This window comes from Apis dorsata, unplaced genomic scaffold (genome assembly GCF_000469605.1).
Source record: "Apis dorsata unplaced genomic scaffold, Apis dorsata 1.3 scaffold_170, whole genome shotgun sequence".
In the NCBI taxonomy this organism is placed as follows: domain Eukaryota; kingdom Metazoa; phylum Arthropoda; class Insecta; order Hymenoptera; family Apidae; genus Apis; species Apis dorsata.
This window is the reverse complement of record NW_006263458.1, coordinates 203,951-221,551: the sequence shown is the minus strand read 5'-3', so window position 1 is coordinate 221,551 and position 17,601 is coordinate 203,951. Positions and strand designations below refer to the sequence as shown.

The following is a 17,601-nucleotide window of genomic DNA, read 5'->3' as shown; positions in this document are numbered from 1 at the left end:
CTCTCTCTCTCTCTCTCTCTCTCTCTCTCTCTCTCTCTCTCTCTCTCTCGTCCCGCACTTTCCCTCAAATAAAAATATTTTGATAATCTTTTTTTTTTCTTTATAAATATTTTTATATATATTAATTTAATTCTAGGTGAGAGATTTGACGTAATTATCGAAACAAATCAACCTCCTGGAAAGTATCTTGTCAGTATAAAGGGATTTTTGGACTGTCAAGATCTTCGTCAAGAAGCTTTTATTCTTTATGATAACGTAAATCCGGAATCTGTTGCGATAAAGGACGAGCAACTATCAAAAATCAACGACTATACAATTGCGAACATGGGTCACGATTGTCACGAGATATCAAGAAATTTTATTTGTTCATTGGATTTAAAAGGATTGAACAAAGTCGACGAAATTAATTCGAGCGAAATTATTTATATTCCATTCGATGTGAATTCTTTCTCTTATATCACGGATGCAATGTCCGATTATAGATATAATTTTTACGGATGTCCTTTTTATCCATCAGATTTAAGTAAGTAATTTTAATTTATAGTAAGTAGATTTAAGTATACAAATACATCTTGTTAAATATATATATGAAGCATATTTTGTTTTTTATTTAATTAGATTCGTAACTTTCAGAAATATTTTTATATTTTTCTATTATTATTCTGTAATAATAAATATATATTAATTTCAGGTACGAATGAAGAAGAGGCAAAAGTCGCTCAAATTAATCGTATGTCATTTAAGTATCCTACATCCCCGCTATTATCTCAGCCGGAAAATACAGCAGAGGAGTCAATTTGCTCTCTCGAAAAACGTTCAAAAGAGTGCGCTGACACGCCATTGTTTTGTGAATGTATTCGCATGATCGAAGTCTCGCCTAATAAAAATGTCGATATCGTTTTAATTGATCAGGGTAAATCGTCAAAGAGATTTATTTTTATAATACAAGTACATTATTTTTTTTATTTTCTTTTTTTCTCTTTCTCTCTCTCTCTTTTTTTTTTTATTAAAAATGATTCTTGATTCAGGTTTCGGTGGAAATGTTTCTTATACGTTCCATATACATGGTTATAACGCAAGTATCTTAGGAAGAAAAAGCTTTGGAAGAGCGATTACGAAAGAGGAAGTAATGCTTTTGGATCGTAAGAAACAGTTACATCGTAATTTTTTAAATCCTCCTCGAAAAGATAGTTTTGTCGTTCCAAATAAAGGATACCTTATTCTCCGCCTTTTTACCGATAATTTAGGTAAAATTATATTTAATAATTTAATTTAATATTTATTAAATTTTTATTATTATTTAATTTATTATTAATTTTTATTATTTAATAATTTAATAAAATTTATGGTATTATTTAGCGAATTCATTTGATTTATTTCTATAGGATATTGGTTGTGGGAAGCACGAAGCACAGCATTGACTCAGGGAATATCTGGACCTGTTATGCAATTTTTATTAAAGGTAGGAAGTCGCGAAAGCTTTTTACCTGTTCCACTAGACTTTCCCACCTGTGGAAGCAATAAACATCCGGATATGGTATTCGAAACAAATTAATTTATCGCATAAATTGTAATTTATTTTCATATATTTATTTCATATCCATTTATTTATTTAAAGCTAATTAGTTACACTTGATTTGATCGTTAAGTAACATATATTATTTAATCGTTTGATAAAATAATTATTTAACGGATCAAACAAATAAATTTAAAATTATCCAACAAATAAATCTTTTGTGAAATTAAAAGAAAAAAAAGTGTCACGGGTAATGGAAAATTATCGATGTTAAAAAAAGTTTTTAAGCATTAAAAAATTAAAAATGTTAAAAATAATTTGTTAATCAATTATCGTGAAGATTTAGTAAGAAATAAATGAAATGTACATGTTAAAAATATACTTTTATTTGCTCGTGTATTATATATGTATTATGTATCATATAGATATATAGTAACTATATATCTAATCTTTGGGGAAAAACAAATAATCCTTCGTAGTTTGTAACCCTGGTTTCCAATTATCGCATTTCGGGAAATTCTTTGGAGTTGGTGGAAGATCGTTTTGGTTTCCTACACGAATGACCAGTTCCATACCAGTGATGTGATGCCAACTGAAGTGACAGTGAAGTAACCACCATCCTATGATAAAACGTTATACTATATTCTTGTTCACCAATATACTACGATATTTTAAAATTGTAATATAATCAAAAAAAAAAAAAAAAAAATGAAACTGATTTTTGTTCATATTAATCGAATTTATCAATATTTTATTGTATAAGATTAATCTTAAAATTTATTTCTGAGTGAAATTTGAATATTTTTACCTGGATTATTCGCTTTGAAACGTACAATTACATAACCTCCCATTGGAATTTTCGCGGTATCTTTACCAGGTGGATTTTTATACTCTCCTCTTTGAAGACGTTCCGTGTGCTCCTGTATTACTTCATTTATGTCTTCCCTCGAAATGTTTCTAATGGGCCAAAATTGTCCTACGCTAAATACTTGGAATGCATATCCGTGCAAATGGAACGGATGATCCAAATCCGTTTGTGGTACTGTAATTCGTTAATTTATTAAAAGAAATATTATTATATATTATTTTCACAAGATTCAGCAAAGATTCGTATCATAAACATAAACATACTTGCGTCGTACATTATTAACTCTACAACATTATTTAATTTTGTTTGGATGATTTGTGCACATGTACAAGGTTCGGTGCAAGTGCTCAGTTGATTTTTTTTGCATATTGCTTGGTAAGAGTTACTTTGCGTGAGTAAATTTGACGCTGGACTCTCAAACGCGATATCATTGAATATAGAAAGAAGTTGAGTACGATCATTTGCATCTGAAATAATAATAATATTTAATAATAAAAATGAGATTTTCTTGCAAACGAATAAATTTTAATAGTGTATTAATTGAAAAAATATATTAGAAAGTGAAAATCTGTGATGTGACCACTAAACTCTAATAACTAATAATAAAAATTTAATATCACGCTGCTTTTATATGTATAATATAACCGTGTTACTATTTGCACTTAAAATATATATATACATACATGTAAATATATTGCTATAAAATTATAGTAAATAAAAAAGAAAATTATTATTAAAATTATAATTCAATCTGTTTTAACATAGGAAATTTTTAGTAGTTTACAAAGTCAAATATAAGTGAAAAATTAATTAAAAAAAAGAATATACATAAATATTTATCTTTAAAGAGGCGTTAAAAACAACTTACTAAAAAATGGAAGGTATGAACTTGAATTAAATAGTAATTTATCTTTAGAAGTGTCAGTATAATTAAAAAACCAGAAAGGTAATATGTGTCTTTCATCAGGTTCGACTTTTAAGAGATCATTCTCGCTTTCAAGACTTTCCAATTGATTAATACAAAGCACAGGTTCTGTAATATTTGTATTACACAACGTTCCATTTAATCCATTATATATCTGCAAGATAGGAATCACGTATCATTTATTTTAAAACTAGATTTTCATATTTCGACATTTATTATTAAAAAATCTATTTCTAAAATCTTTTTGTTCTATTAAAAATGTATTTTTGCAAAATTGATTATTTCAACATTTCGATCTGAGAAATTTATAAAAATTTTACTTCGTAAAAAAATATACATAGTTTTGTACATTTTATTATAATGTGCATTTCGTATATTTTCCACTCTCCTCGATAAAGTTATTTTTTTTTAAAAAGAATAAAATTCAATTGAAATCATTTTCGAAATAAATTTTCGAAATTGAAATGCAAAGTAAAATACTTACAACGCCATCTATTGTATCGTTATAATTAAGAAGTGGCGTTGACGGTTGGGAAGGACCATTCTCGTATTTTAAAATAGCCAATTGTTGTATAAATGTTGCTGCACATTCCCCAAGACCACGTACTTGAATCCAATAAGAGTCCACATTTTGATTTGCAACGAGGATAAAATCGACACGCTCGCCTATATTTATATATATGTAAATGGAAAAAAGAAAGGAAAAAGAAAAAATAGTTACAATGAATTAGTACAAAATATCATCTCATAATAACACAATAAATTAATTAAATAACAATCACAAATTTGAAATAATAATTTGAATTATATCAAACCTGTACTAGATACTATTTTATCCACCGGTTTAGGTTTCACGTTTTCACCATCCTGAGCGATTATAATTAATTTGTGTTTCTCGATTCTTAACTCTGCCAAGCATACCGTGCTAAAAGAGTTAATCATCCGTATTCTATGCCGTTCCCCTTTCTTGACTGTAAATACTTTTAAACTTCCATTAGTAGTCTCACCGGTTTTTAAATTCTAAAGAGAAAGTACAATTTTTTAAATAATTTTCCATTTAGAATTATATTTTATAAGATAGAGTTAGTCTAAAATGTTATAAATAATATTTTAAAAATTCAATAACTCGATACGGTAAATTTACAATAAATAATAATATAAAGCTTACAGTATAATTTCCTAAACCATTTATAAGTATGTTTTCTGCACTCTGTCCTAATATATTGTATCTGTAATATCCGGGATAACGTTCAAATGATAATTCATGTATCCAATCATTTAAGAATATGACTATTTCATCTTTATCGTATAAATCACGATGCGGATTTTTCTGTGGTGGATCTTTGACAATAAAACTACCAATTTGTCCGTCTAGCATGTGTGTAGATATATGAGAATGATAAAAATGTGTACCCGAATTTTTCACTACAAAATCATATCTGAAAAAAAAAAAACGTAAAATATTTTATTTTAATTTAACATTATTAATAATTAAAATAAAATAATTGACATTATCATATATTGAATTAATAATAGATATTAAATTTCTATTTGTTTGCTTCTTATTTCAATAAGAATTAATAAGAATTATCTAAATATATATCGAATACAGCTTTAAGAAAGTGATTAAAAAATAATACATTTCAAAAATATTTTAATAATAATAATAAGTGAAATATAAAATAATATAAATTCTACCTAAATGTCGAGGAAGATGCAATTGGACATTGTGTAACATAAGGGACACCATCATAAAATTGGAAACCATTTTGAAAAAGTCCATGCCAATGTATCGTCACTTCCATCCCCAGAGCAGCATTTTCCACATCGACTATAACACGATCGTTCAAACAAACCTGCGAAGAAATTAGAAAATCTTATTATAATTACTAATTGTTATTATTTAAATATGAAAAAATACGGGGGAAAAAATTCATTTATCCGATATTTTATTATACGTTGTATACCTCAATAGGTGGTCCTGGTAATTGCCGATTAATAGGTATTAACGTCTTTTCAATTCCATCTCCCACAATACATTGATTCGATCCTTGTACATCACAAGCACTGTACATTATACGATCAATTTTATTATTAAAATTTGTTACTTAAATATTTTACTTTACATTTTACTATAATTAATATAATTTATTATAGTAAATAATATAATGAGCAAGATTTAGTTTAATATAGACATCTTTATGTATTATATAAAAAAATAAAATGTCTTTAAAAAAAAAACTTTTATATAACGATATATGTTTTGTTATAATTTAATTATAAAATACATACGGCCCAACTGTTGTATAGAATTCAATATGAAAAAAATAATAACAATTTTTAGGCTGCTCGTTATCTGTACAATTTCGTGCGCATTCTTCAGGTGAAGAAAATACTATTGATGAATACTTAGACTCCTTCCACGATCCTAGATAAATTAATATGATATACTTGAAAGATACGATATTAAATAAAATATGACAAACTTTATAAAAAAAAAATATATAATGATAATTAAAAAAAAAAAGAGAAGAGAATGTGCATATAAGTATAACTAATGTGTATAAATACAGGATTATAATAAAATAAATTAAGTGTAATACGTATACAATGTTATAAGAAATTTCATTCAAACGTGGCTTACTTACGGTAGCTATAAGAAAATTGTATATAAACCAATAAGATAAAAAATGCATAAAATTTCATTATGTTTTTAAACGTTAAAGACAATGATAAGATTAAAAAGTAATTTTTTCATCAATGAAAATTTAACGATAGTTACACAATCTTCTTTCAAACGTTTACTATTGAATTTTTTCTATTAAGGCATCAATATATAGAAAAAGTAGAAATGGAATATATAATGAAATATATATAAATTTATCAGTTAATAGTTTTCTAAGTATATAGTTTTCTAAGTATTTATTTCCTGAATATTTATTTGTATTATTATTTATTTTGTATTATTTAGTTATTAAATTTTATCATCATTTGATAATTTTTGTTGTTAATTTTTTTCAAATTATAAGTCAAGGACATTATTTAATGTAAAATCCATCTAAATTTAAAAAGTTAGACTATTTTAAAACTTAGATTAATTCGTTCAATTTAATTATAGATTTATTTGTAAAAAATATAAATGATATGAGTGTTTCATAAATAAATTATTTGATTTAGAAGGATATATAGCGATTGTGTATGATCTTGTTAAAATTTATTTAAACATTAAAACATTATATATTTATTATATTCATATGAACTGTTATTAAAAAAAAAATAAGCATGTACAGACGTCACAGACATTAACATTATCGATCATGAGGAAAGCTTGTTCGATTAGACTTTGTCCATTATGCAAATATTAAAAAATGTTGATTATTATATTATCTATTTTTTCTTTATATATGTAAGTTTTAAAATTTCTTAAAAAATAAATTTCTTTTAATATTTTTACAAATTTTTAATTGATTTATTTTGATATTTTAAAATTTTATTACATTTACAATACAGTTTTATACATACAGTACAGTTTTGAATTTAATAGTATAAATAGTAGTAGAAATAATAGTAGTTTAATTAAAATATATATTTTTTATTATTTTGTAATATATATAATAATTATTCATTACATTTCTACAATTTTCATCTTAAAATTTCGTAAAATTAATTAAAATCACAAGTTAATTATTTTTCAGTAAAATTTTGAATTAATATGTATAAAGGTAGAATTAAAATAGTAATAAACATTTATTCTACGTATATATACATTATTCATATTATGCAAAAATATATTTATACAATGATAACTAAAGAAACAAAGTGATATATTATATCGAGTTTACCGAGTTAATTGATAGGAAATATTTTTTCGCTTTTTATTTTATCATTCAAATTTAATATTTAAAAAATATATGAAATAATATATGAAAATATTTATGAAAAAAATAAATTTTTTAAATTCAAAAATAATTTAATTTATTGATTAATTAATTATTATAATGATTAATATTTAATTAATTGATCAATATGTAATGTTGATTATTTAAATCGAAAAAAATATAGATTTAATAAATCGTTATTTAAATAAAAGTTATAAATTATGTTTTATGTTATAATATACACATTAAAAAATTAAATTCAGGTTTATCAAATGATTAATACATTTCATTTTATATTCCAGATGTATTATAATTCATGTTGCATAGCAGATGTACATATACATATACGAGATGTTCAAATCTCGTTTAATTTGTTATACATAATCGGACATAAATTATTTATACAAAAAATGCATATATTGTTTACATATCGAGTTGAAAATGCAAACTGTGACATAATATTGATGAGTATAAATAAATTTGTTGGATCATTCTTCATATAAAAATATGATAGCACTTCTCTTTAAATTAAAATTTTTAATATATTGAGATTGATATCAAGAGATTATTTGGATTATTTATTTAAATAAATATCGCATAAACAAAAAAATGGACATATTGAAATATTTCGATTCAACGCAAAACATGCGTTATTAATATATTGTAAGAAATCCATTCCCGGCTTTTAAACGTATAAAGATTTACAAAAACTTCTTAACAGTATTTTATACCAGCTGCTATTCAACTTATAGATGAGATCATATCTCATTCTTCGAGGAAGAAGTATTGCCCAGCTTTTTTTTGTTCCAAGTCCTATTAACAATAAAATAAAATAAATTTTTAAAAAATGAACATATAAAATATTAAATAATATTTAAAAAAAAAGATTATTTAAAGTAGAAAGTAACATACTTTCACAGACTGACTTTTATTAATTCTTGGTCTAAAATTGTTTGGATCTCTTCTAAATGTAATACCTAAAAGTTCTAAAAATCTATTCATTCCATTTAATAGAGACTGTGGACTATGAGCTGTAGTTGCTAAAGATGGAGTACCAGAAAATACAATTACACGATCAGCCAAATATGTAGCCATGATAAAGTCATGTTCTACTACAAATCCTGTTTTCTTTGCATGTAAAATGAACCTAAAATAATGACATGTTTCAATATTTTTTATTCAATATATGATTCTTTAAAATAATAATTCGTTAAAATCATAAATGTAAATAATAACAATATTCAATTTTAATGTTTCAATTTTACCGTTTTATTACTTTAGCAGCAACTAAACGTTGTTCAGAATCCAAATAAGCAGAAGGTTCATCAATTAAATAAACATCAGCAGGTTTTCCAAGACATAAAGCTAAAGCCACTCGTTGTAATTCTCCTCCTGAAAGATTCTGTACTTCCTGGTCCATAATATCATCTATTTTTAGTGGTTTCATAACATCTGTTACAAATTGAGGATGAACATAAGCATCCCTAATTTTTTCATGTAATAATTGACGAACAATTCCTTGAGATTTAGGACTAATTTTTTGTGGTTTATAACTAATATGTAATTGAGGAATACTTCCTAAAAAAAATCAAATTCAAAATATCAAGTATTTGATATAAGATTTTCATTTAATAATATAATTGATAATTGTATTAAAATATTTTTTAATTACCTGATCCATCATCAGGTGGTAAGTTACCAGCTAACATTCTAATGAATGTTGTCTTTCCCGTTCCATTTTCACCAAGTAGCACAAGAATTTCTGAGTCAGTAAATTGACCTTTTTCAACATTTAATTTAAAAGAACCCATTGTTTTTGTCATCGCAGGATATTCGTAATGATTCATGCGTTTGACTTCTTCTTCTGTTGCACTTTCTGCGACTTTAAATACAAGAGATTCCTCACGGAACCTTAAATTTTCTGTTGGTACGAAACCATCAAGGAAAATATTTATACCTTCTCTAACAGAAAAGGGCATAGTAACAACACCATATGCTCCAGGAACACCATAAAGACAACAAATAAAATCAGACAAATAGTCTAAAACCGATAAATCATGTTCCACTACTATTATAAACCTGTTAAATTTTAATGATATTTTATATAAGTAAAAAATTTTTTACATTACAATTTCATTGCATTAATTATTGATACCACTTACTTATCGGGATGAATAAGAGATCGAATCGTCAAAGCTGCATTAAGACGTTGCTTTACATCTAAATATGAAGATGGTTCATCAAACATAAAAATATCTCCATTTTGAATGCATACCATAGCACATGCAAAACGTTGAAGTTCTCCACCAGAAAGTGCATCAATACCTCTATCGCGTATATGCATTAAATCTAAAAAAAATTTAATAATTTTTAATAAAATAAAAATTAATTTTTTTTATCTGATTTTAATCATTTTATCAATTTCTTTAAAATATTTTAAAAATACAAATCTTTAAAACAATTATATAAACTTACCTAACATTTCACAAATTTCTAATTGATTTTTACACTCATCTTTTTTGTCTAAAAGCTGTTGTACAGTGCCTTTTACAGCTTTAGGAATTTGATCTACATATTGAGGTTTAATAAGAGCTTTTAAATCATCTTCCAAAATTTTGGTAAAATAATTTTGCAATTCACTACCTCTAAAATGACTTAATATTTCTGTCCAATCTGGTGGATCCTGCATTAAACCATAATAAAAAAAAATTAAATGTAGAAAATAAAATAAATCACATGAAGAAAATATGTATTATACATACAGAAAATCGACCTAAATTAGGCTTTTGCTTGCCTGCTAAAATTTTAAGAGCAGTTGATTTTCCAATTCCATTAGTTCCAACCAAACCTAATACTTCTCCAGGTCTTGGAATAGGCAGTCTATGTAGTTTAAATGAATTCTTTGAATAACGATGTGTAGTTTCTTTCTCTAAATTACTAGGAAGATTAATGATAGATATTGCCTCAAATGGACATTTCTACAAAAAATAAAATAATAAATATTAATATATTCTTAAAACATTTAATTATTAATATGTATTATTATTATCATCATTATTATTAATGAACATGTATATTAATTTATATTTATAATATATAATTAATTTAAATATAATATTACATTATATGTTTTTATTAATAAATATAATATTAATTAATAACATTAATTTATTGCTTAAAAAAAACATTAATTAATTTTAAAATTATTTTTATATAATACATTAAAAATATTTTTAAAATTTTAATAGTAATAACATTATTTATTATACCTTGACACATATACCACATCCAATACATAATTCTTCAGATATTGATGCTATCTTACTATTTGGATTAACTTCTATGCAAAGTTTTCCCATTCTTACAACTGGACAAGATCTTTTGCATTCTTGTCTGCATCGTTTTGGTTTACATTTATCAGAATTGACAATAGCAATACGAGTCAATCGATCAGTTTCCTCCATTGATTTTTTTGGTGGCATGATGGTAAAATATTTACCTGTCTGAAAGTGTTATTACAAAACTTAAATTTAATAACAGAATAATTAAAATCTATGAACTCCATTAATTTTTTAACATTGAATTAAATGTTAAATTAAAATAAAAACACAATATTAAATTAAAAAAAAATAAATAAATATTAAAATTAGATATAGATTTTTATATAAATGCAAAAAATGTAAAATAAACCATTTAAAAATGTACACAAAAAATCAAAATACATATAATGTATTGAAAATAATTAAAAATTGTATTATATTTTAGAATTTTAATATATTTATATTGCATATTATATTTTGATAATAATCAAATAATCTTTTAATGTTTCAAAGTTTCTTTTTAATAATAAATAGTTAAATTACTTAAAAAGTAATTCAACATATGTTCTTCTTAAATCCTATTAGGAACAAATAATCACTCCTTCAATTAGGGTATAAAATGAAAGACACTATATTGATATTAAACATATTATACAATAATTTCCATATATTTTCATTTACTCAAAATGTTTAATACATGAAAATACAATGCTTAATATTACCACGAGTTCCTAACCTCAAGTAATTAATAATAAAACATGCTAATATAATAATACTTCATAAATATATCGCATATTTGGTAAAAATAATTTTTTCGAAATATATTATTCTATTACTTCATAATATTTAATGCAGACGTGTACAAGTATATACCTGTCAAAACCAAAAACGTGGAGGAAACTCCTTTATAAGCTTTTCGAAGGAGCTTCCGTACTCGTACACCACCACATGCCCGAACTTCAATCATAGAATGTTGAAATGTAGACTATGTACTTAATGAAATATAAATATTTTTTTTAAATAATTTTCATCTATATATTATAATAATTATAAAATTTTTTCAACTAATAAAACTTTTATATTCTTAATCTATGAATTATATATTATTATAAAACTTTATATATAATTTAGTTTACTGCAGTGATTTTTAACAAATTTTATAAGTTATATATAATTCATTATTCATAAATTAAAAATTAAATATGAAAATTATATCTTGTTTTGAATATTTTCTTTACATTTTTATAAACAAATAAATAAAGTAACTCATAATTATTATATAAAAAAACATACGCACAATAAAATGAATTGAATGAAATTGTTATAAATTTGACTTTTCGGGTGTTTCCAAAAATTGTTTGCAATATACGCCATCTAAGTTGGTATATTGCATCTCTCATGAAGCATTATAAAGATTTATTCTGAAGTTTTAAGCATAGGATAGTAGAAATTATATACTTATATCTTCTGATTTTGTAGTAAGTATTGTCTCAAAATAATATAATTTTATTTTTTTGAGATATTAGTTTTTCGTATTTTTAACAATATATTACTGATATACATGAACAGATATTAGCTTAACCATATTTGATTTTAAAACAGGTGTCATATGATAGTTCTTGATATGTTTTTTATTTATAAAGTAGAATTTAGTTATGATTGTTAAATATTAATATATCAAAATGTATTTTAATACTTATAATCTATATATATCGTTATACGTAAGAATTTTCTGTTTATATATATTAATTTTTAGAATTTTATATGTTATAAAAAATGGCGGTTTTATGTAAATATTTCTTTCTTTTATAAATCTTTTAATTTCTTGTTAAAATTTATTATTATTTTTGTATTGAAATATCTTTATAAAATTCTTATAAACTATATACTATAATTATATTTAGCTTTTACAATTTAATTTTCAGTAATATTTATATTAACTTTCAATTTTAAAAAATAGTTAATAGTTTTTAAAAAAAAATATCATTTTTATATTATATTTTTTTTTTTTGCATATTTAAGATTATTCAAAATTTTTCAATTATTTAGTTTTTAACATTTTTTAATTGATTTTGGATTTTATGTATAAATATGTATATATTAATATATTAATATATATTTTTAATTTATATTATATATATATATATATAGCTATTACATTAAGTGGAATGGAGCGAAGTATTCATGAAATGTTAAAAGATGCTCCATCTTTAAATGATAGTGATAGTGCAGTTCATAGTGGAACTCCTCCACCTCATGTACCAAACAATTGTAATAATGATAGTCAACCTAGACCAGCTACAATAAATTTAACTTTGGGTAGTCCTACATCTCAAATGTGTAAGTATATTCAATTATAATATTCAAATATAATGTAATAAATTATTTATATAATTTCATTTTGAAACTATCAAAGTATTTTTACATATTTAATAGCTATAACAGTATCTCCAAATACACCTATTCAAAATGGTGATACACAAACAATGCGTACTGCTCAAAGTAAAATTGAAAGCATTAAAAATTGGAGTATTTCTACATATAAGTGTACAAGACAATTAATGTATGAAAAACTTGGAAAAACATCCCGTACAGTAGATTCAGGTAAGTTTTATGGAATATAATTCAATATAATTATTTTTATTTATTATATAATTATAATATCTTTTTGTTTATAGAACTTGAAACTCAAATTGAGTTATTAAGAGATACTCAAAGAAAGTATTGTAATGTTTTACGGTTATCAAGAGCATTAGCTTCTCATTTCCATCATGTTGTTCAAACTCAACATGCTTTAGGAGAAGCATTCTCTGAATTAGCACAGAAATCTCCAGAATTACAAGAAGAATTTTTATATAATTCAGAAACTCAAAGAAATTTAACTAAAAATGGTGAAACATTATTAGGGGCCTTAAATTTTTTTGTTTCTTCAGTAAATACACTTTGTAATAAAACTATTGAAGATACATTATTTACAGTACGGCAATATGAAACAGCAAGGTAATTATTAATGTTATTTGGAAAATTATATATATCTTATAAATATTTATAAGTAAAAAATATTTAAATACAGAGCAAAATGTTTGATTACAGAATAGAATACGATGCCTATAGGACAGATCTTGAAGCATTAGCACAAGTAACAAAAAACGATAGTAGCAATGCAGCAAGATTAGAAGCAGCACAGGCTAATTATGAAGAACATAAACAAAATTTTGAAAAATTAAGATCAGATGTTTCGATTAAACTTAAATTTTTAGATGAAAATAGAGTATGTCTTTTCTATTTGATTACGTTAAAATATTGTATGTTATAAAATTTTTTTATTTTTATTACAGATCAAGGTAATGCACAAACAATTATTATTATTTCACAATGCAGTATCTGCTTATTTTTCTGGAAATCAAACTGCACTGGAAGCCACACTGAAACAATTTAATATAAAGGTTAAATCACCAAATTCATCTTTACCATCATGGCTTGAACAGTAGTTACATTAGAAGAAATAAATTTAAATAATCAGACAAACATGAATAAAAAATACATTCGTCCATACGAATTTTTCCTCAAAAATGAAAGGGAATTACAAAATAGAACGACTTTTAAAAATTTTCAAAAACATACTAAAAAACACTGCTATCAAGTAATTTATTAAATTCAATAATTTTTGGAACAAGAATGAATTATCATAAAAAAAAATAGACTGAATTTTTTTTTAATTCTGCTTTAAATATTGGCCAGTATCTGTGATACATGGCATATGAATCTTAATTATATAAATCTATGCAACAATTAAGAACATCTATTATAACATTTGTTCTTTTTATTCAATAGTGATGCTTACAAAACAAGGCAATAGATATTTAATTTTTATATTTGACTTCTTAGAGAAGTTCTAATGTAAATACATGAATTTATCATATATTGAGCTTTGAATTTTATGGTATGTACAAAATAATATTTTGATTTATCTATATTATATTTTGCATCAATTTAATGAATGTTTGGAAATGAATAATTATTTGATTAAATTTAATTAGTTAAATTTAATGAAAAAAATTTGCAATTAGATAATTCTAATATTTTTCATTCCATTTTAAATATTAAGTGGATTTTAATTAAGGTTTTTCTAATGACTAAACAGAAGTGTATTCCTTATTTATATATATATTTATTTATGTTATAAAATTTAACATAATTAAAAAAATTCCATGTGAATTTTTAGTACTTCCAAGTGTACAGGATATTCATAAAAAGTTATATAAAATGTTAAAAATATATAATATTAATTAAAATTAATAAAAAAGTATTAATATTTAATAAATATAAATCCAGGAACGTTATAAATATTTCCATTTTTTATTTATTTATAAACATATTTAAAAAATATAATATGTAATATATGTTTATATACATATATAATATAGAGATTAAAACATTGAGTAGAAGATTACATTCAATCTATGATTTTCATATAAATATGGCAATTTTCTTAAAACATACATAATATTTGATAAATGAAATTTACAATTTGGATTTATGTGTATTAAACAATCTTATTTATTTTAATAAGTATGATATTAATACAATAATTTATGAACATTCTGTACATTTTAGTTATTATATTTAAATATTAATTTTATTTATTATTTTCTTATATCCATTATTTTTTATATCAAAAGCAAATGTTATTTTTTGAAAAAAAATAGAAATGAATCACATGTTTACAGTTTAAAGCCTAAACATATTTTTAAAATAATGATACTTTGTTTGTGCAATTATATAATATTTATATAAAATTGCTTATAAATATGTTCATTTAATTTTTTAAATTATTAATTAGTTTTTATTTATTAATATCAAAAATAATCTATGATTATAACAGAAGTATAAATCTATACAGAAAAAATTACTTTTAATATATTAAAGAATAATATGTAATTTAATTTAATTTAGAAAATTTTTCGAAATATTTCAAAGTATTTCAATACAGAAAATATAAATTTATTTATTTATAGTAATATTTTTTCATTAAAAAAATAATCTATTTTGATTAATACATTTAAATAAAAAGAAAATATTTAACAGATTCAAACTAGTCATATATTTTAAGTGAATAAAGATCAAATGAACTTGAATCATGACTTTATATACTTTCATATACATTGACATTATTTATACAAATATTTTTTTTGAAACAGCAATATATATTATATATATTGAAACATTATAAATCATTACGCTTCGTGAATAGAAAATTTTTAGTATAAATATAACAAATATATGTACATTGTCATTATTGTTTGTTGCTTATACTTAAAGTTTACACTGACATTGATAATAACTTAAACCATAAAAATAAATCTATTAGTATTATGATATCATCAAAACATTTTATCATATGTTTTCAAATCAACTCTTCCAATGTGATCATCATATAAATTTTCAAATACATATATACATATAATATGTATAAATGAATTATATATTGAATATGTGTATAATTCAGTATATTTTTCTAATTTTTGTGAATTAAATCAATATTTATTTATAAAGCAAAAATTATGATTCATAATGTGATATTTTAATATTATAATTTAAATTGACTATATAATTTCCAATTCAATTTTTTTATCATTTACTATGATTTTATATTCTCTTACTTAATAGATTTTTTAGAAATGTTTAGATCAATAAAGATAAATATTGTAATTGAATTAAAATAAAATCTTATATTTATTAAATAGGAATAAGATTGAAAAGTAACATGAAATAACTTGAAATATACAGTTAAAGCACTTTTTAATTTATAAAACATATTGTAGCTACTATATTATGTTCCTAATCATGATGTTATTGTGTGTATATTATGTGTATACAAACTCCAAACAATAAATGAATGCTTATATATCTTGTTTTTTATAGAATTTTTGTTAATTACTAGTACCATTTTTATCTAAATATCAAATTTTTATTTAAAAAATAAAAGTATATTTATATTAAAAAATATTAATTACATAAAAATAACTATGAAATATTTTATATATTTATTATTTTCATAGAATATAAATGTTTTGTAATATATCAATGTAAATAATAGTAAATAATAATAAATGCATATTAATTAAAATAGTTTGTACAAGAAAATAATTTCTAAAAATACAATAAAAAATCTACTTGATTTATAAAATTGACTACCTAGTACTTTCTGAATTTTGATCTTTTTGAGCCACTTCAAATGCTGCCTGAGCTTTTTGAAATTCTTCCACATTTTTTAAAGCGATAGTACGTTGTACATCCATAAATATTTCCATTATTTTATGATTTGCATTAATGTGCTTGCCCGAACAATTTTCTATACATTGAACCTATAAAATAAAGAAATATTATGATATAATTATATAATATACTATAATAAAAACAAATTTATAATATATACATATTTTTTTGTATGTATAATTATGTCAATATTTTTCAATTGTAATAAATATATATTTCATAAATAAAATCAATAATATAGTACAAGTCTAACCATTATAAGAACACACCTCTTCTGTAGATATATCTCTTGACATAAATGTATTTACACAAGTTTTAAAACATGTTTCAGACATTTGATTAAACAAAAGTTGAAAGTCTTTCATCTATAAAAATAACATTAATAAATAAAAATATGATTTTTATCGTTATTTTTGTATGCATCATATGAAATAGGTTAGAAATAAATAGTTGATTTATCAATACGAATTATTAATATTTAAGTACATTTCTAATAACCATGGCATCCATATTTAAATTGTCTATTTTAATTTTCAATTTAAATAATAAATTTACAATGTCTTGATATTTGCCGGTTTCACTTATATTCAAGTTATATCACGTGAGTTTACTTTAAATTAATAAGAATATTAATATCGATTATCGGTATATTTTGATCGATTTTTAAAAACATTAAAGAAAAAAAAAATAAATAATCTTAATTAAGGATTATTAATAAATGACACAATAATTTAATTTTTTTAATATCATAATTTATATAACTTTTCCCGAAATATATTAATAGCAAATAATATTTTAAATAGAAATATGTATTT

The 17,601-nt window shown here is 22.5% G+C and overlaps 5 protein-coding genes across 5 annotated transcripts in view; 2 read left to right on the top strand and 3 right to left on the bottom strand.

Annotated features, from left to right (window-relative positions):
• Positions 1-1,744, top strand: part of LOC102673941 — a 15,130-nt gene extending 13,386 nt beyond the window's left edge. The window contains exons 9-12 of the mRNA XM_006614154.1: positions 137-523; positions 692-913; positions 1,029-1,247; positions 1,386-1,744. Of these exons, the coding sequence (XP_006614217.1) occupies positions 137-523; positions 692-913; positions 1,029-1,247; positions 1,386-1,555 (998 nt within the window). The 3' untranslated portion in view covers positions 1,556-1,744. The remainder of the gene's footprint in view (positions 1-136; positions 524-691; positions 914-1,028; positions 1,248-1,385) is intronic.
• A 136-nt stretch (positions 1,745-1,880) lies between these two features.
• LOC102674072 (laccase-5-like) lies at positions 1,881-6,118 on the bottom strand. The gene is made up of 11 exons (XM_006614155.2): positions 5,958-6,118; positions 5,602-5,737; positions 5,277-5,376; positions 5,008-5,165; positions 4,478-4,748; positions 4,125-4,329; positions 3,794-3,975; positions 3,253-3,463; positions 2,648-2,851; positions 2,325-2,558; positions 1,881-2,136 (listed from the first exon to the last, which is right to left on the bottom strand). Exons 1-11 carry the CDS (start codon positions 6,013-6,015, stop codon positions 1,961-1,963), a joined length of 1,935 nt encoding a protein of 644 aa, XP_006614218.1. The 5' UTR covers positions 6,016-6,118; the 3' UTR covers positions 1,881-1,960.
• A 1,353-nt stretch (positions 6,119-7,471) lies between these two features.
• LOC102674209 (ATP-binding cassette sub-family E member 1) lies at positions 7,472-11,500 on the bottom strand. Its single transcript, XM_006614156.1, has 9 exons — positions 11,381-11,500; positions 10,457-10,690; positions 9,950-10,165; positions 9,663-9,870; positions 9,350-9,536; positions 8,860-9,266; positions 8,453-8,765; positions 8,100-8,334; positions 7,472-8,000 (listed from the first exon to the last, which is right to left on the bottom strand). Exons 2-9 carry the CDS (start codon positions 10,667-10,669, stop codon positions 7,953-7,955), a joined length of 1,827 nt encoding a protein of 608 aa, XP_006614219.1. The 5' UTR covers positions 10,670-10,690; positions 11,381-11,500; the 3' UTR covers positions 7,472-7,952.
• Positions 11,501-11,837: 337 nt separating this feature from the next.
• LOC102673057 (arfaptin-2) lies at positions 11,838-14,108 on the top strand. The gene is made up of 6 exons (XM_006614147.2): positions 11,838-11,985; positions 12,659-12,847; positions 12,944-13,111; positions 13,186-13,507; positions 13,601-13,778; positions 13,846-14,108. Exons 2-6 carry the CDS (start codon positions 12,676-12,678, stop codon positions 13,996-13,998), a joined length of 993 nt encoding a protein of 330 aa, XP_006614210.1. The 5' UTR covers positions 11,838-11,985; positions 12,659-12,675; the 3' UTR covers positions 13,999-14,108.
• LOC102673199 (mitochondrial import inner membrane translocase subunit Tim10B-like) lies at positions 13,814-17,431 on the bottom strand. The gene is made up of 4 exons (XM_006614148.2): positions 17,273-17,431; positions 17,056-17,151; positions 16,706-16,875; positions 13,814-13,932 (listed from the first exon to the last, which is right to left on the bottom strand). Exons 1-4 carry the CDS (start codon positions 17,294-17,296, stop codon positions 13,911-13,913), a joined length of 312 nt encoding a protein of 103 aa, XP_006614211.1. The 5' UTR covers positions 17,297-17,431; the 3' UTR covers positions 13,814-13,910.
• Between the last annotated feature and the right edge of the window lie 170 nt (positions 17,432-17,601).